This window comes from Branchiostoma floridae, chromosome 5, assembly GCF_000003815.2.
Source record: "Branchiostoma floridae strain S238N-H82 chromosome 5, Bfl_VNyyK, whole genome shotgun sequence".
NCBI lineage: Eukaryota > Metazoa > Chordata > Leptocardii > Amphioxiformes > Branchiostomatidae > Branchiostoma > Branchiostoma floridae.
In genome coordinates, this window is record NC_049983.1 from 27,761,534 (window position 1) to 27,782,102 (window position 20,569).

The 20,569-nt window shown below is 45.2% G+C and overlaps 2 protein-coding genes across 8 annotated transcripts in view; one reads left to right on the forward strand and one right to left on the reverse strand.

The window, feature by feature from the left end:
• Nucleotides 1-3,327, reverse strand: part of LOC118415195 (guanine nucleotide-binding protein G(i) subunit alpha) — a 19,876-nt gene extending 16,549 nt beyond the window's left edge. For 2 of the 3 annotated variants that reach the window (XM_035819585.1, XM_035819586.1), the window contains exons 1-2: nucleotides 2,951-3,327; nucleotides 1,963-2,005 (exon numbers count right to left, since the gene is read on the reverse strand). In XM_035819585.1, the coding sequence (XP_035675478.1) occupies nucleotides 1,963-2,005; nucleotides 2,951-3,068 (161 nt within the window). In that variant the 5' untranslated portion in view covers nucleotides 3,069-3,327. The remainder of the gene's footprint in view (nucleotides 1-1,962; nucleotides 2,006-2,950) is intronic. The other variant, XM_035819584.1, reaches the window with a different exon arrangement.
• A 214-nt stretch (nucleotides 3,328-3,541) lies between these two features.
• LOC118415194 (complex I assembly factor ACAD9, mitochondrial-like) overlaps nucleotides 3,542-20,569 on the forward strand; it is a 26,408-nt gene continuing 9,380 nt past the window's right edge. Inside the window, exons 1-14 of one of the 5 annotated variants that reach the window (XM_035819580.1) lie at nucleotides 3,542-3,851; nucleotides 5,253-5,346; nucleotides 6,014-6,115; nucleotides 7,043-7,250; nucleotides 7,817-7,895; nucleotides 8,925-9,102; nucleotides 9,697-9,846; nucleotides 10,473-10,543; nucleotides 11,371-11,496; nucleotides 11,834-11,872; nucleotides 12,196-12,285; nucleotides 12,809-12,888; nucleotides 17,586-17,730; nucleotides 18,214-18,291. In XM_035819580.1, coding sequence (XP_035675473.1) covers nucleotides 3,672-3,851; nucleotides 5,253-5,346; nucleotides 6,014-6,115; nucleotides 7,043-7,250; nucleotides 7,817-7,895; nucleotides 8,925-9,102; nucleotides 9,697-9,846; nucleotides 10,473-10,543; nucleotides 11,371-11,496; nucleotides 11,834-11,872; nucleotides 12,196-12,285; nucleotides 12,809-12,888; nucleotides 17,586-17,730; nucleotides 18,214-18,291 — 1,620 coding nt within the window. In that variant the 5' untranslated portion in view covers nucleotides 3,542-3,671. The other 4 variants (XM_035819582.1, XM_035819581.1, XM_035819578.1 and 1 more) reach the window with 4 other exon arrangements.

The following is a 20,569-nucleotide window of genomic DNA, read 5'->3' on the forward strand; positions in this document are numbered from 1 at the left end:
TTAAAACTTTTTCTCATACCAGATTTCACAATTTTTTGTTTTTTTTTGACTGATGTAAAATAGTACTGTAGTGACTATAGGTGCATTTGTACACCAATAGACAAAAATGAGTTACACAAAGGACCCTCAGTATGTCCAGTCCTGAGGTATAAACTATAATATCCATCCTGACTTCAACTTGAACTTGCCTTGTGAGGATGTTGGACTGACGAACACTCAGCGCTTTCCTTGGGGGTACAGTCGGGACCATGAAAATGTGAAAATAACCATGCTAACATTACAAATTAATTGGATCCCTGTCCAATAAATGTTTTTCTATTCCCTTTATCATGTTCTCCCAGCGGGACTATTTGGAGCAATCCTGCCTGATCAAACGCTGATGGGAGACCCTAATAACCTGGTTTTGACTGGATCACGATTCTGTTGTGATGCTCGCATCCGTCGACTGTAAATTCATCTGGGGGTTCACTTTCATGGTAGGGGGTATTCAAAGAGCTTTAAGTCAAAAGAATTCTGTAGTTCAGTCAGTACAATGGAAATGTACACCCCCAGAGTCATAAATTTGCAGTGAATTGCTCACTGTAAAAATAAAACGCCAGCATTTCAACATGAACCTTTGCTGCGGCCCGTGGCAGACAGAAGCTGAACAGGAGAAGCCACCAGTACAGCCTTTTGTGTGTCCATTCCACAGCATAGCAGAGGGACAGTCCACACAGAACAACCACAATAACGTTAACAACCCATCCACACAAGTTTCCCCCAATGGCTAATGATGCTATTGTCATTGCGTGTTTGTGTCTACAGCCCAGCAGACACATAAGTCATAACAATATCTGTAACGTCCTCTACACGGAAACTTCCACTAATGATTCTCCGGGGACCAGTTAGAGAACCTGTCACCTGCGCGCTGACGTCAGGCAGGGTTCAGGAGACGTGTGTAGTTCGTGAGGGGACGAACACGCACAGAACCTCAGCGACAGGTGGGGATCAACTCTTACTCTGTTCTATTCTTTCTGCGACTGGAGACTGATCAGTAATTGTCTATTTTAATCTATAAAACTTGCATCAATATTCGCAGGAAATCTACACAAGAATTGTCATAGAAAGACATGTTTACCACACATGCACTGCGTGCCAAAACAAGTTGCATGTGTGCCAAAACAAGTTGGAACAAACTGAAATGGGAACAACTTCAACTTCAAGTATTGGGCTTATAATTCCTACTTCCTATAATTTGTGATTCACAATATTTACCGAGTAATCTATATATTGCTAACCTTCGTTGACATGTCATGGGATAGAGTCATCTGATATCTGGGGAACAGGGCAACTAACACTAGACTAGAGGACACCAGTTCAAATATCAAAAACAACAGGACCGAGGACATACTTCTTCCCAACACGTGTTACTCCAGTCTGGAATAAACTCTTAATAGGGACCCGTCTCCAGCAAGTCAGAGTAGGAGTTCAACTTCAAGGCAAGACTGGTGCAAGACTGGAAGCATCATCCAGACCAATACGAGTACTGCTTTAACTAAATACTGCTACCACCATCGCAGTTACTAGGGCAGACTCATTACCTGGAAGGAGGGTATTTACTGTTCAAGGTAAAGATTTTCAATGTCACAAACACACACACACATGAAGCTGTTAATATAGGCTGACGGGGAACAGGTTTTCTGCTCAGGAAAACTTACGCTGGAAAAAAAAATGATGTGCTAGAAACATGTCAGAAAATGTAAAGGTTTATGAGGCGGGAAAATGTGACCCCATGATAATGATTTTATATCTGTGTGTCAACTGTCCAACTAAAGATGACCTAAAGTTATAAAGGATGGCCTAAAATTATAAAGAATGGCCTCTCTATCCGAGACCAAAAGGTGCACGAACTAGAGGTCATCAGCCTCAGCCTGGGACCAGTGGAAATGTTGGCAACAGAGAAAATAACAATAAAATACTCACTTCATTTGTTTTACAATTGTGCTCTTCCCAGATTCACCAGCACCTGCAACAAACAAATAAACAAACAAACCATTAGTGTCCGAACAGAATCACCATAAGAGCTATGTAACAGTAACAGGTACTATTATGCTACAGGTGAGATGCTACATGTAGTTGTGACATGGACTGTGTGACACAAAGCTAAAAATTACAAACACTAATGATCAAAGGACTACCTCAGGCATGAATACAAGTGTCCCAAGTACTGGGAATGATTATGTATTCCTTTGTAGTTTGTATATACATTTTTCTTCCCATTTCATTGGGTTATATTTATCTAAATGTAATGTTTACATTCATAACAATCAACTTGTATGTTTTCCTCCCATTAAATAAACATTTAATCAACCCCTACCAACCGTTAAGTGATGTTATACAGCTCTACATGTGAGGCATATAGTCTGTCGTGTGACTCTGAATAACGTATTTTTACACATTTTAACTGTAACATGTAACAGGTATGACATCATGGGTACATAAACTATTCTATATAACCATCAAAACTGGACACGTCAGTCCAGAACACCAACTACCGACAGTCTGATAACGTCAAGACGTTGAGCTAAGGTGTTGACATGTTTAAGACGCCCTGAGGTGTGTTTTGTTTAACGTCTTCAGACGACTCTAACCGTAAGACTCCGGTACGCCTGGGGGCAAACATCCAACATGGCGGCCACAATTCAAATTCAGCCTCCATATTGAGGTCCATATAAGGATGTGCCGAAAGGTTTCCTTCTAAGGAGTCGTAGTTACGGCGTGAAGGGGGAGGGACCGAGACTTGTTTTGTCTTACACCAAAACCTTTCTTGGCTTCCACACACTGGTGAGAAACGTTGGGAAATTATAATAACACATGTAGCGGTACGTTTCATCCAACGGTTTTAGTTCAAACCTGGCCCATAGTTACCCCTCCCGACTAACCCTAGGCTGGTAAAACCAGGGTTCCTTACCCAGCAGCAGCAGTTTGACCTCTCTAGCCGCCTTCTCGCCGTCCGCTCGCAGGTTTTTGTCGATCATTTTGGACCGCTCGGCCGCAGCCTTGTCCTCGGCACTGATGGCACAGCCCATCCCGACAGTCGTCACCCAACGGCCTCTCCAAGCGTTTCACACGGCTCTGCGCCCTTCCCTGGTCTCCCTGACAGCACTGCTCACCACGGAAATATGACAGGAGATCCCCGGCTGAATCCTGGCGTGTCTGTGACAGTTTTGAGGAGATTTTAGAGATAAAATCGTTGATAATCGCGATATCACCACACCCGTTTGTCCATTCTCTCCACTGAACCACCGACAGGCATGACGGGAAACAGGCACAGGACCCGGATGTACATCGGCAAAACATTTTTCCCAAATATGCAAATAACTATTCTAACAATGTGAATTGAAAAAAAATAATTCATCTATTGAATAATCAAATCAGTTTCCGTTACCTACATACGATATAAGAAAACAACATAGATGGGAAGGATTTAAAGGATAAGTAGACTATTTATAAACTATACCTGTATCATATTTCTGTGTTTCCATTCAGTTGTGTAACTCATTTCCATACTCGGGACAAGTCAATAGTGCCTTTGCAGTCCTGTCGGAGTTCGCGAGCGTGCAGGTCAACAACACCCGACTAAGAAACAACAAACAAGTAAACAACAACAGTTCCCGTGAGGACAGAGCGCCATGCTGAGCTCGGGGAAGCTGCGGCCGGCGCTGCGGCTGGTCCGGCGTCCGTGGTGCGTCTCGGCCGGCGGGCTCCACACCTCGGGCCGCCGACTGCACAACCCCGACGAGGTCGACCTGTTCGACTTTCGTTACACAACCCCCTTCGTCAAAAACCTGTTCGTCGGCAAGTTTATCCGGGTGAGTATTAAATTGAGGAAAGCTGTTGGTTGGTGAGTTATACTAAACTGTAATACTGTCCAGGGGACAAGTATATCCCTGTTTGCGGACTACGGAACGATAAGGGGAGGGGGGCTAAGGTTATGCTATGACGCAACCCCCTTGAGGATGACACTGGAATGAAAGATCGGCTATGGGGGAGCAACGTTTAGCACGGTTTATGGTATGTGCACATGTACGTATGGGATTAAGATAAAGACTACCCACTGTCCTTACGGACTGATACCCAGTCTGTCCACCTTAGGACTGACACCCCCTCCCGACCCCCAGTCGGTCGACAGGGCCTAACCCCTCCCCCCAGTCTGTCCACAAACCCTGACCTCCCACCCAACTGCCTCCCCACCCCCAGTCTGTCCACAGGACCTGAGGGTGACACCTCCTTCCCTCCCTGTCCCAGTCCACAAGTCCCGATTCCCTACCCCCCTCTGTCCACAAGGATTGACATTGACACCCGCACCTCCCCCTACCTGTTTCATTTGTTGTTTATCTGGTTGTTACCCAGGAACAATTGTTGACTTGTTTATTTGTTGTTTAGGAACAAGTGTTGACTTGTTTGTGTGTTTGTTCCCCAGGAACAAGTGTTGACTTGTTTGTTTGTTTGTTCCCCAGGAACAAGTGTTGACTTGTTTGTTTGTTTGTTCCCCAGGAACAAGTGTTGACTTGTTTGTTTGTTCCCCAGGAACAAGTGTTGACTTGTTTGTGTGTTTGTTCCCCAGGAACAAGTGTTGACTTGTTTGTTTGTTCCCCAGGAACAAGTGTTGACTTGTTTGTTTGTTTGTTTGTTTGTCCCCAGGAACAAGTGTTGACTTGTTTGTTTGTTCCCCAGGAACAAGTGTTGACTTGTTTGTTTGTTCCCCAGGAACAAGTGTTGACTTGTTTGTTTGTTTGTTCCCCAGGAACAAGTGTTGACTTGTTTGTTTGTTCCCCAGGAACAAGTGTTGACTTGTTTGTGTGTTTGTTCCCCAGGAACAAGTGTTGACTTGTTTGTTTGTTCCCCAGGAACAAGTGTTGACTTGTTTGTTTGTTTGTTTGTTTGTTTGTCCCCAGGAACAAGTGTTGACTTGTTTGTTTGTTCCCCAGGAACAAGTGTTGACTTGTTTGTTTGTTCCCCAGGAACAAGTGTTGACTTGTTTGTTTGTTTGTTCCCCAGGAACAAGTGTTGACTTGTTTGTTTGTTCCCCAGGAACAAGTGTTGACTTGTTTGTTTGTTCCCCAGGAACAAGTGTTGACTTGTTTGTTTGTTCCCCAGGAACAAGTGTTGACTTGTTTGTTTGTTTGTTCCCCAGGAACAAGTGTTGACTTGTTTGTTTGTCCCCAGGAACAAGTGTTGACTTGTTTATTTATTTCTTTGTTTGTCCCCAGGAACAAGTGTTCCCGTTCCCCCGACTGAACCAGTCAGACTATGACCAGCTGCAGCAGATGGTGGACCCGGTGGAACGGTACTTCAAGGATGACGGTGAGTCCAGCCTTCTCGCTAAAATCCCTTTGTAACTTTGGAAGGAGGCTGTAGCTTCCCTGAGTCCAGCTGTCTCTCTAAAAACCCTCCATAAAGTTGGAGAGAGGCCTCAGCTTCCCTGAAATTCGGAACATTGCATCAAGTCTTCATAATCATGATAATGCATGATGTTAGATGTGACTGGTCATTCGGTGTAATATAAACAGCTGCTGCCGCACCGCGTGCCACCGGCTATATAGATACAGATACAGATGTATATAAATTCATAAAATTTGTTTGTTTACTTGTTAACTTCATACACACCCACTGTACTGTACTTGTATTGTAAATGACTTACCAAGCTTAATCATATAGATGGAAAAAGGACTAATGCCATGTCATTGTAAGAAACCCTCATCTTCAGGTGTAGTATGTGGGAAAGGACAAGCTCAAGCCAACTGTTCACACTTACGCCACATCTTCAGAAAAGACGCTGGAGCCGCATGTTCCCTGTTTAGGAACTTTATTCGAACAAGTGGGCTTGAGGTTGTCCTTCCCCACATACTATACCTCATCTACAAGTGTTGCCATTAGAGACTGTTATATGTGAAGCAACATCTGTACATGTATGTCATGAGATGTTTTGCTGTAGATAGTTTCTGACTGTTTCCTGTGTTGCTGCTTGCAGTGGACTCTGCGCAGATCGACATTGACGCCAAAATCCCTGCAGAAACCCTGCAAGGCCTGAAGGACCTGGGACTGTTCGGGATGCAGGTGCCAATGGAGTACGGTACGTTTGTTTGTTTGTTTGTTTGTTTATATCCCCATGGAAACCCTGCAAGGTCTGAAGGACCTGGGACTGTTCGGCATGCAGGTGCCAATGGAGTACGGTACGTTTGTTTGTTTGTTTGTTTGTTTGTTTATATCCCCATGGAAACCCTGCAGGGTCTGAAGGACCTGGGTCTGTTCGGGATGCAGGTGCCAATAGAGTACGGTACGTTTGTTTGTTTGTTTGTTTGTTTGTTTATATCCCCATGGAAACCCTGCACGGTCTGAAGGACCTGGGACTGTTCGGCATGCAGGTGCCAATAGAGTATGGTACGTTTGTTTGTTTGTTTGTTTGTTTATATCCCCATGGAAACCCTGCAGGGCCTGAAGGACCTGGGTCTGTTTGGGATGCAGGTGCCGCTAGAGTGCGGTACGTTTGTTTGTTTGTTTGTTTGTTTGTTTGTTTATATCCCCATGGAAACCCTGCAGGGCCTGAAGGACCTGGGTCTGTTCGGGATGCAGGTGCCGCTAGAGTGCGGTACGTTTGTTTGTTTATATTTTTGGCTTGACACTTGTCATCTGATGTAGTATTGACTGTTATTTGACATAGTCTTCAGCACTTACATACTCACACTCAGTGTCCGGGTTATCGTCTGTTCCTCCCATCTTCTCCTTTGGCAGGGTTAGACACGCTGTACTGGCCTGACAGCCCAGGGAAAGTCTAAGTGCCAATCAGCCATACTTGCTTAATCAGGCTCATGAGGTATTTTCCATGGTCCATGCATGGATACTTTTTACTGAAAAAGAGAATTACTGCCTTGCTGAGGGTTACGCTATGTGCCAGGTGCCTAGTTCTCTTTCCTGCAGAGTAATGCTGTGTAGATAAAGTGAGGACAGCTTGAAATTACAGATCCAGGACTGACGTATCCTCTGCTTCCATGCCATGTAGGTGGGCTGGGCCTGTCCAACACAGAGTACGCCCGTCTGGGTGAGATCACAGCCATCGACGGGGCGATCGCGGTGACCTTGGCGGCGCACCAGGCCATCGGGCTGAAGGGCATCCTCATCGCGGGAAACGACGAGCAAAAGACAAAGTACCTCCCGAAGCTGGCGACGGGCGAGCACGTGGCGGCCTTCGCGCTGACCGAGCCTTCCAGGTGAGACCAATCAATCAATCAATCAATCAATCAATCAATCAATCAATCAATCAATCATTTGTTATGTTACCCCCTATGTTATGTTATTGGGTGGGCTGCCTACTCTCTCTTTGCAGCCAGGGGAAGAACCATCAGGAATCAGATATTGTCTGCTCTAGATTATGAATTATAGATAGAATCTGAGCATGGAGATTTCTTTATTGCATTTTTTCCCCAGGGAGATAAATGTATAATACATGGTGTAATCGACATTAGTGAAATGAAATCTAACACAAGAAATACTTAACAAAATGTACTACTGAATATCTAAGTTGTAGTAGCTTCTTCTCTCTTTTTAAAAGATATAGCAACATAGTTTCATATGTTTATGGTATTTTCTTCACAAGAAACTTGTACTGTATCAGGTGCATTTAGAAACTGTTGGCAACTGTAAACAGTTTTCCCTGTAAAGGTAAGTTCAAGTCAGAAGCCTCCCTAAACTGAACAACCCCAAAATTATGGACTTTCTGTTATGAACACTTTTGCTTCAGCCTTGACATGACTGATTTTGTTTGTCATTCCCGCAGCGGAAGTGACGCTGCTTCGATCCAGACGCGAGCGACTCTTAGCGACGACGGAAAACATTTCCTACTGAACGGGGGAAAGGTGGGTAATCTCTCCCTTCTGTCACAGGGCAGAGATTCTTCTTCCTTTTGTAGTAAATAACATTGGCAGCATTATTATTAGATACAACTTGTAAACAAATAGTACTGTCGACTCTGCACTGTTGACCACCTCTGCGTAAGGACCACCTGCTTCGATCCAGACGCGAGCGACTCTTAGCGACGACGGAAAACATTTCCTACTGAACGGGGGAAAGGTGGGTAATCTCTCCCTTCTGTCACAGGGCAGAGATTCTTCTTCCTTTTGTAGTAAATAACATTGGCAGCATTATTATTAGATACAACTTGTAAACAAATAGTACTGTCGACTCTGCACTGTTGACCACCTCTGCATAAGGACCACCTGAGCATTGTGGTCACTTTTTCAAGCTTCCTTCGATTATTTTTCCCATTGAAACCAAGTTGCGAACTCAAGTATCACTTTCTGATTTTTTCTTCTTCCTTGCACCATGAGAGAGTGGGGCCAACTGCAGGGCTTAAGTGTGCAGGCACTGATACAGTATAGGCCTTCAGGACTATATAATTATATAAGCAGCTGCCCTGCCTTAATCCGTAGGTACAACCCTCAATCATACCCCAGCAGAGGTGGTTAGAACTTAGAGGGTTCTCACCAGGATTTTGTCACAGCATTGGGAACACTAAGAAATTCTGCTTCTTGCATTTTGAGGCTCAAATTTAGTGAAATAAATTTATGTTACAAAAAAGAAAAAAACAGAAAAGTCCGGATCCCCTTCACTGGTTTAAAAACAGCGTAAAGCCCAAATCACTGAGCTTAGGGGATCCAAATCACAGCGTAAGAGCCTGACGAGAACAAGAAAAAGACCCAAGCATTGAGAACCCAGTGTTTAGTGTCCAATTGTCTACAGTGATCTTTTCTTCAATTAATGAAGTGGTCACCGTGACAGGTTTGACTGACTTATGTCCATAAAAATATGCACAGATATGTAATTTTCCTATTTTCTCACCCGACCTTCCCAACTTTTTTCTTCGAATGATTTCTGTCTCTCCTCAGATCTGGATCTCGAATGGCGGCATCGCTGACGTCTTCACGGTGTTTGCCAAGACAGAGGTCGTGGACAGCGCGTCCGGCAAGGTCAAGGACAAGGTCACGGCCTTCATCGTGGAGCGGAGTTTTGGCGGGATCACGAGCGGCAAGCCGGAGGACAAGCTGGGGATCCGGGGGTCCAACAGTAGGTGGAACATAACTTTCATGTACATGTTCACTCACTCTCTCTTTCTCTCTCTGTCTCTCTCTGTCTCTCTCACAATCTGGGGGTCCAACAGTAGGTGGAACGTTATTATGCAGACATTCATGTACAGGCTCTCTCTGTCTCTCGCTCTCTCTCACAAGCTGGGGATCCGGGGATCCAACAGTAGGTGGAACATAACTTTCATGTACATGTTCACTCACTCACTCGCTCTCTCGCTCTCTCTCTCTCTCTCTCTCTCTCACAAACTGGGCATCTGGGGTCCAACAGTAGGTGGAACGTTATTATGCAGACATTCATGTACAGGCTCTCTCTGTCTCTCTCTCTCTCTCTCACAAGCTGGGGATCCGGGGGTCCAACAGTAGGTGGAACATTATTGTGCTGATATACATGTACATGTGTCTCTCTTTCTCTGTCTGTCTGTCTGTCTGTCTGTCTCTCTCTCTGCCTGTACAAGTAACAACTCCAATTTTAGCTGCTCTGATCTGCTCAATGGAGATTTCAATTAGGGTGGGCTTTTTTACGTTTGAATCTGTCATTATTTTCAGCATCTAACTCCTCACCTGTGTTTCTCAGCGTGCACCGTGCACTTTGAAGACACGCCCGTCCCGGTGGAGAACGTCCTTGGAGAGGTCGGCGGGGGTTTCAAGGTCGCCATGAACATCTTAAATGGCGGGCGGTTCAGTATGGGCAGCAGCGGCGCCGGCATCGTCAAGAAGCTGATTGGTCAGTGAAAACTGTTAGAAGCTGATTGGTCAGTGAAAACTGTTAGAAGCTGATTAGTCAGTGACTGTTAGAAGCTGATTGGTCAGTGAAACATGTAGTGTTTGAAGCTGATTGGTCGGTGAAAACTGTTAGAAGCTGATTGGTCAGAAAAACTGTTAGAAGCTGATTGGTCAGTGAAAACTTTTAGAAGCTGATTGGTCAGTCAAAACATTTAGAAACTGATCAGTGCAAACTGTTAGAAGCAGATCGTAGAAGCTGATTGGTCAGCGAAAATTGTAAAAAGCTGATTGGTCAGAGAAAACTTTTAGAAGCTGATTGGTCAGTGACAAACTGTTAAAGCTGATTGGTCAGTGAAACATGTAGTGTTTGAAGCTGATTGGTCAGTGAAAACTGTTAGAAGCTGATTGGTCAGGGAAAACTGTTAGAACAGAAGCAGACTGGTCAGTAAAATTGCTAAAACGTGTTAAGAGCTGAATGGAAAGTGTTAGAAGCAGGTAGTCAGTAGTACATACAGGAGAAACACATCAACTTTTGTTTTTGTTTGAAAATTGGCTCTTTAGTTAGAGGTTGTTGAGTGTATCGCTGATCCTGCTGGTATGTTGTTGACTGTCTCCTTCCTGTTCCAGAACAAACAGCAGAACACGCCACAAGTCGTGTACAGTTCAACAAGAAGCTGATGGAGTTCCCACTCATTCAGGTAGGGGGAGCTGCAGGACTGTGTCATTAGGGGTGGGCCAACAAAACTCATCTCTATCATTTACCCATTCTGACGGCAAAAACTCAGTCTTTGTGACTTCATCTAACCACTATTGGTATTAAGTCCAGTCACAAATTTGCATGGAAAAGAATGGCTCTTCCTTCTGCTTAGAAAGTCACAACAGTCCATTAATTTTTTTTCCATTTGGGTTGACAGGAATACTTTGATTAAAGGGGAGCTGTATGTTTTATTGACAGTAGAAGTGTGATTGACAGGAGCTGTATATTTGATTGACAGTAGAAGTTTGATTGACAGGAGCTGTATATTTGATTGACAGTGGAAGTTTGATAGACAGAAGTTTGACTGACAGGACCTGTATACTTGATTGACAGGAGAAGTTTGCCAAGGTGGCGTTGCGAGCCTATGCCATGGTTGTCAGGAGCTGTTTGATTGACAGGACCTGTATACTTGATTGACAGGAGAAGTTTGCCGAGGTGGCGTTGCGAGCCTATGCCATGGTTGTCAGGAGCTGTTTGATTGACAGGACCTGTATACTTGATTGACAGGAGAAGTTTGCCGAGGTGGCGTTGCGAGCCTATGCCATGGTTGTCAGGAGCTGTTTGATTGACAGGACCTGTATACTTGATTGACAGGAGAAGTTTGCTGAGATGGCGTTACGAGCCTATGCCATGGTTGTCAGGAGAAGTTTGATTGACAGGAGCTGTATACTTGATTGACAGGAGAAGTTTGCTGAGATGGCGTTACGAGCCTATGCCATGGTTGTCAGGAGAAGTTTGATTGACAGGAGGTGTATATTTGATTGACAGGAGAAGTTTGCTGAGATGGCGTTGCGAGCCTATGCCATGGAGAGCATGGCGTACCTGACGGCCGGCATCATGGACCGCTGGCCGGGCGGAGACCCCGACTGCTCCGTGGAGGCTGCCATGGTCAAGGTCAGTTTACTCTCAAGGTCAAGAACTGTACTGAACAGTTTATGGCAGATAATGGTAACCCCATGTTGTCTCCATGGTAACTGATGTTTTCTCCATGGTAACTGATGTTGTCTCCATGGTAACTGATGTTGCCTCCATGGTAACTGATGTTGTCTCCATGGTAACCCCATGTTGTCTCCATGGTAACTGATGTTGTCTCCATGGTAACCCCATGTTGTCTCCATGATAACGGATGTTGTCTCCATGATTACTGATCTTGTCTCCATGGTAACGGATGTTGTCTCCATGATAACGGATGTTGTCTCCATGATGACTGATGTTGTCTCCATGGTAACAGGTGTACAGTTCGGAGAGCGTGTGGACCAGCGTGAGTGAAGCGCTGCAGGTGCTGGGAGGCCTGGGCTACATGATAACTGATGTTGTCTCCATGGTAACCGATGTTGTCTCCATGGTAACAGATGTTGTCTGCATGGTAACAGGTGTACAGTTCGGAGAGCGTGTGGTCCAGTGTTAGCGAGGCCCTGCAGGTGCTGGGAGGCCTGGGCTACATGATAACCGATGTCTCCATGGTAACTGATGTTGTCTCCATGGTAACGGATGTTGTCTCCATGATAACTGATGTTGTCTCCATGGTAACAGATGTTGTCTCCATGGTAACAGGTGTACAGTTCAGAGAGCGTGTGGTCCAGCGTTAGTGAGGCCCTGCAGGTGCTGGGAGGACTGGGCTACATGAAGGAGTATCCGTACGAGCGCTACCTGAGAGACGCGAGGATCCTCATGATATTTGAGGTCAGTTGTAGGGCTGAACATATAAACATCATATACAACCTGAACTATCTTTAGTGTCACTGACGAAAAAAAGTTGATACTAGGAGTTTTTTTGCACAACCAGTTTTCTCTTACTGACATTTCGATGTCTGTCAGACATCTTCCTCAGAGCTTCTAACTGGTGTTCTGCTTCTCACTGCTATATGTAGTGGCGAGAAGGTGAACTTCAGTTAAAAGATCTGAGGAAGATGTCTGACTGATGTTGAAATGTCAGCAATTGAGAAAAAACTGATTGTGTGAAAGAAAACTTTCATGTCCTGTGATCTACCATCCTGATGAAATTATTTTTGGAAGATTAGTGGATACTATCTAAAACTTCTGACCATTTCCAAAATCATATCCAGTTGCTTGAGTAACTGCTTTTTGGATGATGTTGATTGTGTTGATGGTGATGATGGTTATGATGATGATGGTGTTGATGGTGGTGTTGATGATGAAAAATGATTGCATGTTTGTTTGTTTGTTTGTTTGTTTGTTTTTCCAGGGGACCAATGAAATCCTGCGCATGTACATCGCCCTGGTGGGAATGAAGTTTGCTGGAGACATACTGAAGGAGAAACTCAAGTGAGAAGTTTAGATTTCTAAACCTACTTCAGAATTTGCAAAAGACACAAGTTGCAGGGCAATAGCAAATAGAGGGCCCTTTACAAAGAGTATCGCTAGTATATATTACATGTATGTTTATACAGTTTGATGTGACTTGTCCCCCAGGCAGCTAAAGTGATGGAATACTGGCTGGATTCTGCAGTGCTAAGCCATTCTGGTAGGGGGTGCTATTATGTGCTGATGTTATGATATTAATCCATTTTTAGGAGCTTAAGCATGGAAACACTATGAAAACACTATGAAGTTCTCGTACAGCACGGCATCTAAAGCCAAAGACAGGCCAGGCAACGTTAAGGCCTCCAATGCTAGCATCGAGAGTTCAAGTTATGATATTCGACCAAAGAACGGTCTTGCGACACCCAACAACACATTTATTATGTCAACATTGAACTGTAGAACTCTTGCCCATAAATCTCCAAAAGCTGAACTAAACAAGCTCATGTCTGACGTCAAGATATCAGCTGTGTGCATTCAGGAACATCGTGTCATGCACAAGAGTGAAGACCCAGACATCATAGCCCATGATCTTGGCACCAATACTCTCTTCACTACATCTGCACTAAAGAACGCGGCCAACGCGACGATTGGCGGAGTTGGAATTGCTGTTTGTTCTTCCTTGTTACCTCTAGTTACATCTGTTGAGAAGATCTCAGATCGCATAGTTGTAATGAGTATCAGGGGCAACCCAAAAACTATTCTGGTGTCGTGCCACTCTCCACACAGTGACAGGCCGGAGTGCGAGGTGGAAGAGTTTTACTCTACCCTGAATTCTTTTGTTCAGTCCACACCGCTACATGCCATGTTACTTATTGGTGGGGATTTCAACGCCAGGATAGATGGCAAATTCTCGTTCCACCAAATACCAAATCGTAACGGAGGCTACCTATTAGACCTTGTTAACCGAAACAACCTCATCGTGGGCAACACTTCATTCCAAAAACCTAAGAATAGACTGTGGACTTGGAGATCTCCAAATGGTAACCTAGCCCAGATCGACTTCTGTCTCTTCAGAAAGCGGTGGAGGAACAGCATCAAGGACTGCCAAGCTTTCAACTCCTCCAATCCCATTGGCTCCGATCACAGAATGGTCTCCACCAAGATCCGTCTTAGTGTCCGTAAGCCCAAAACCATGTCATGCACTAAGTTGTATTGGCGAGCTTTAAGAGAAGACCACGAGCTTGCAAGCACAATTGATGATGACATTGCCCATACGTATGCTAATCTACCAGATCAGCAGAAATCCTACTCTTCTTTTGTAGAAATCTGTAACAAAGTAGGCAGCAAGAGGCTTCCACGGAAACCACCTCGTGACCCTGATCCAGTAGATACCATTCAAGTGTCGATTGCACGCCGGGCTACCCTTCGTTCGTCCACTAAAGATGTTCAAACTGCCCAGATCCAGCTTAAAAAGACTTACGATAGATGTGAAGAAGATAGAATCATTAAGACACTTCAGACTTTCGAAGCAAGCTCAGCCCCAGAGCATCTGAGAGCATGGAAGCTAGTGCGCGAGCTATCTGGTAAAAGATCAGGCGTGATCTTTATCCAGGGAGAAGACAGACTCAACACCTGGAAAAATCACTTCTCCAAGCTCCTTAACAATGATGTCCCTCAGTCCAGCTCCACTGGAGTTCCGATCACCCCAGTATTTGACACTAACTACAACATTAGCTGCGATCCCTTCACTCAGGGTGAAGTTGACATAGCTCTGAAGCAAATGAAAGCCGGAAAAGCCCCGGGACTGGACGGCCTGCCATTAGAAGTGTGGCAACTTCCCAAAGCTAGGCAGTTCCTAACCAACTTTTGCAACCAAACTCTGTCTGGAAACAGGCCGGATGAGTGGGGATTGTCGGGTATAGTCCCAGTCCCAAAGAAGGGAAACCTTACCCTTCCTGACAACTACAGGGGCATATCCCTCACTCAGATAGCCGCAAAAGTGTACAACCGCCTTCTGCTCAACAGAATAAGGCCAGTTGTTGATAAGCTCTTACGCCCCAATCAGAACGGCTTTCGTCCCTCACGCTCAACGTCAGCTCAAATCCTGGCCCTACGCCGAATCGTTGAAGAGGTGCAGAACCACCAAAAAGAGGCAGTGCTCATTTTCATCGACTTCAAAAAAGCGTTTGATTCGATCAACCGCATCACAATGTTCAAGATCCTTGCAGCCTATGGTGTGCCCACGCCTATAGTCGACGCAATCAGGGTAATGTACGCTAACACCATCGCTACAGTCCTCACCCCTGAAGGTGAAACTGACACCTTCAACATCAATACTGGTGTCCTGCAGGGTGATCCCCTGGCCCCATTTCTCTTCTTTGTTGCATTGGACTATGCACTGCGCAAGGCTGTCAATACCAACGACGGCCTCACTCTGAGGAGAAGACAGAGCTCGCGTCACCCAGCTGTGGTTTTGCCGGATTTAGACTTCGCGGATGACATCTGCCTGCTTGAAGATACTATCCGTGCTGCACAAGTCTTTCTACACCGTGTAGAGTCTGCCACCCAGGAGATTGGTCTACTCCTAAATGCGTCTAAGACCATGGTCATGCACATCAACCCCCCTGTCGACCCTCAGGTCTTAAAAGCAAGTGATGGAACTGTCATAGAGCAAGTCAGCGACTTTAAGTATCTCGGAAGCTTCTCCAATACAGCCTATGACGTCAGTCACCGTATCAGACTAGCATGGGGAGCATCCCATTCCCTCAGGAAGGTGTGGAAGGCTCCAATTCAAAATACCACCAAGATCAAAGTCTTCAAATCGAGTGTTGAGTCTATTCTGCTCTACGGGTCTGACTCTTGGTCTTTAACTAAAACCCTGTGCAAGAAACTCGACGGGAACTATACCCGGCTTCTCCGTGCCACCTTGGATGTTGACTGGAAGAGTCACACCTCTAACACACAGCTTTACAACGGTCTGCCACGGATTACTAGAGTCATTCGCGACCGACGCCTGGCCCTTGCTGGTCATGTGATGCGTCACGACGAGATGGCCGGTAGGGTTCTTCTCTGGCGGCCCGACGAGAAGAGAAGACGTGGCCGACCAACCCTGACCCTTAAGAGGGTGATTGAGGAAGATGTTGGCCTCCAAGACGGAGACCTCCTGTCTGTCATGCGCGACAGGGTCGTATGGAAGAACTTCATAGCGTCACCAGATAAGGATGAACTGAACTGAACTGAACTGAAGCATGGGAACATGGGGCTGATCCTGCAGTGCCAAGTCATGGTGCTAGAGGGCGCTTGTGTGCCGCCTGTGTTAATATATAATATGTACCCCACAGGGATCTGAAGAGCGGGAACATCAGCCTGCAGTACTGTGCTGTGCTGCTAGAGGGAGCTAATGTATGATATTTATCCCACAGGGATCTGAAGCAAGGGAACATCAGCCTGCAGTACTGAGCCATGCTGCTAGAGGGCGCTAATGTATAATGTTTACACCACTGGGTTCTGAACCATAGGAACATCAGCCTGCAGTACTGTGCTGTGTTGCTAGAGGGCGCTAATGTATGATATTTACCCCACAGGGATCTGAAGCAAAGGAACATCAGCCTGCAGTACTGTGCTGTGCTGTAAGAGGGCGCTAATATATGATATTCACACCACAGGGATCTGAAGTGCGGGAACATCGGCCTGCAGTACTGTGCTGTGCTGCTAGAGGGCGCTAATGTATGATATTCACACCACAGGGAGCTGAAGTGCGGGAACATCAGCCTGCAGTACTGTGCTTTGCTGCTAGAGGGAGCTAATGTATGATATTTACACCACAGGGATCTGAAGCAAGGGAACATCAGCCTGCAGTACTGAGCCATGCTGCTAGAGGGCGCTAATGTATAATGTTTACACCACTGGGTTCTGAACCATAGGAACATCAGCCTGCAGTACTGTGCTGTGTTGCTAGAGGGCGCTAATGTATGATATTTACCCCACAGGGATCTGAAGCAAAGGAACATCAGCCTGCAGTACTGTGCTGTGCTGTAAGAGGGCGCTAATATATGATATTCACACCACAGGGATCTGAAGCGAGGGAACATCAGCCTGCAGTACTATGCTGTGTTGCTAGAGGGCGCTAATGTATGATATTTCCACCACAGGGATCTGAAGCGTGGGAACATCAGCCTGCAGTACTGTGCTTTGCTGCTAGAGGGAGCTAATGTATGATATTCACACCACAGGGATCTGAAGCATGGGAACATCAGCCTGCAGTACTGTGCTTTGCTGCTAGAGGGAGCTAATGTATGATATTCACACCACAGGGATCTGAAGCATGGGAACATCAGCCTGCAGTACTGTGCTGTGTTGCTAGAGGGCGCTAATGTGTGATATTTCCACCACAGGGATCTGAAGTGCGGGAACATGAGCGTGCAGTACTGTGCTTTGCTGCTAGAGGGAGCTAATGTATGATATTCACACCACAGGGATCTGAAGTGCGGGAACATCAGCCTGCAGTACTGTGCTTTGCTGCTAGAGGGCGCTAATGTATGATATTTACACCACAGGGATCTGAAGCGAGGGAACATCAGCCTGCAGTACTGTGCTGTGCTGTAAGAGGGCGCTAATGTATGATATTTCCACCACAGGGATCTGAAGCGCGGGAACATCAGCCTGCAGTACTGTGCTGTGCTGTAAGAGGGCGCTAATGTATGATATTTCCACCACAGGGATCTGAAGCGCGGTAACATCGGCGTGATTCTCCAGACCGTGCGCCAGCGATGGGGCTCGGGACTCGGGCTGGGGCCGAGTCTGGGGTTCATCTCGGAGGACCGGTTCATCGGAGACGGCTTCAAGTCGCATCCCAGCGTCTCGGTGAGACCGCTCACATGATCGTAGTTTTTTTTTTTTTTTGTTAATTTTGGAGTACTGAAGGAGGAGCATGGTGTTAAATTGCTTCTGTTTTTTTTTTATCGACATGTTTTTTTAATCTTTTTATCTTATACTGTAAATGCAGAAATGTTCGTGGTGGCTTAATGTTCTCAGTTTTTGCGGTGGCCACTTCACCGCAAATTTAAAACCACCGCAAACATTTTTCCATGGCATTAAGAGACTACAGTACATGATGATACTGCAAAATTAAAACCACCGCAAAATGTCCTTTTACCCACTACCGCGAAATTAAATCCCTGCAAACTTAGATGCATTTACAGTAATCTGTACAATATGTGTAAACTCTAAGTTAGCTCCAGGTACTCAAGTTGTGAGAAGTAAAATGTGGTTGCGTTTGCAAGTGTGCAAGTGGGTATATTTTGAGCACTGGTCAGTCTAAATCATAATGTTTCCATCTTTCCCCAGGCCGGAGCCAAGCTTCTGGAGGAGAACGTAAACACGATGGGGATGACGACGGAAACGCTGCTGGCCAGACACGGCAAGGTGAGAGCTGCGAAACTAAGACATCTGCCTGTATAAGTGGTGCCATATGCTCTTGTAAAAACACTCCAAATAATGCATACTTCTCAGAACACATGGAGCACAATAGAGGAGATCGCCATGGTTTGAGCACTACACGAAAAAGCGAATATCTGGGTCGAATACTCCTGCATATAAACCCAGATATTCAAAATATGTGGCCGATAACGGGTATATGCCGTCCGCACACTTGGTATAGACGGACCTGCATATGACCCGGAGATTCACAACTATTAGTGTGCGGGACATATGGAGGCCGATAATGCCTGCATATGTGCCTGGCCATCCCGGTGCATGTCCCGCCCATGTCCGCTCATCCGACCCAAATTTCCTGCATATGCCTGCCTATTCGGGACATGCACCCTTGTTAGCACCTAATTATCACCTAATTATCTCACCCAGGCCTCGACTAGAGCACCCTTTGTCATTGAAAGCAGCTTTGTTTTACTACCCTGCCCTACCTAGGATCCCCCCTCCCTGTAGTGTGTATATTTTGCTTTTATTCTTTCTGAATGGTGAATGAATCTGCTTTATATTTGGCGACGCCTCAGGGGCGGAGGCATTTTCTACAGTATTACGATCGCTTTGAAAGAATTTTGAAAATTCCACGAATGCATTCCCTTGGGAATTGATTTTTGGCTAAACCACAGGGGTGTCGTCCATACAGTGGTCATTGAAGACTATTCTAGCTGTTATTCTTCCTTTGTTGAGGCATTCTTTGTTTTCAGGATCAATGATTTAAGGGAACGGTCTTTTCACATAGCCGGAAGTGACTGCGCTCCTTGCATATCATAAGCCGTACACATAGATTATTACGATGTTTCGCATGCTTTATGAATTTGCAATGGCAACCAATATGTCCCAGCTTTTTGCCGTTATGTCTTTTATAAGCCTGTGCTTTTTACAATATAGAATGAAATGCTGTCAATTGGTTATCGTTCGGAGTCATAGAGAGCCTGATTTTGAGTGGTAGAAAAATAAGATGTTTTAAAGAAGACAAGACCAATATAGCACAACTTTTGCCAATATCTTCTGAGCTTTGCTTTTATAAAGTGGGATAATATGCTTCACGAGGTCAAAAAAATATAGAAGACCAATGTGTCACAGATTTTTGTCGATATCTTTTTATGAAATATGAAATGTTGCGCTTTCAGGTGGTTGTCGTTTTGAATTGAAGCTGGTGTGTTACGCCGAAGGACTGTCATACCAGGTTATACCGGCTATATAGATACAGGTTACGTAAAGCCTGATTTTGAAAAGTTAATAAGTCACATGTTTCAAACAAGCCATGAAACCAATGGGTTTCAAGTTGTTTAGATTCTGCTTTGAAGACTAGCATAGCTAGAATAAAGGAAGGACGCAGAGACAAGGTTTTCCGTACACTGGGCACGGGAGACTGTTAAGATGGTTTGACGTTACTATATACTAGTAATGCTGGCCTCGCTAACTTCGTTCTTAGCTGCGGATCTCTCTTTTTCTTCTGAACTATACTCTCTGACTCTCTGTCATACAAATACATTATATCTGGTGGGCACATTTTGGCGTATCAAACAGACAGGTCTTGTCACACCACAAAACAACGGTTATTTCATCTACGGTCCATTCATATACATATAAAATCAACTACTACAATGTATACACTAAAATACATATTCGTGATATAAACAGTCAATCAATCAGTCAATCCGTGAATTCTATAACTGGTGTCATGTCAGGTTATCTATACATGTACAAGTATGATCGCAATCTATCGGCTGTACGTCTTGGCTCTGCTACTGGCCTCTACTTCCCTCATGTTGCCCTCCTTCTGTAGATGGCGCTGTTCTGGATGTTGTGTGGCTCCCCTCTGTTCAGAATTTTCAAGCCGCACAAATGTATCTTCTAGCTCCTCCCAGCGATCGATGGCCACTTCTGCATATTCTTATGTTGGTTTTCTTCATTAGTACATACACCTCCGGTTTGATTAGGTCCGTCGTCGCTGTGGGAAAATTATGTACGGTTCTTTGTTGTACATATAAAATCCACTATTATAATATATACACATTATATATACATATTCATGGTATAAATCAGCCAAAACCAGCCCGTGAATTGTCTAACTAGTTTTAGGTTTTCTGTGGTTGTGGCAGTGCAATCGATTCGCTGCTCTAGATCTGCTACTGTTCTGGCATTTCTTAGGCCCTCTCGTTGTCTTCCTTCTGTGGACGGTGCGGTTCTGGGTGATGTGTAGCTCCTTCCCGAC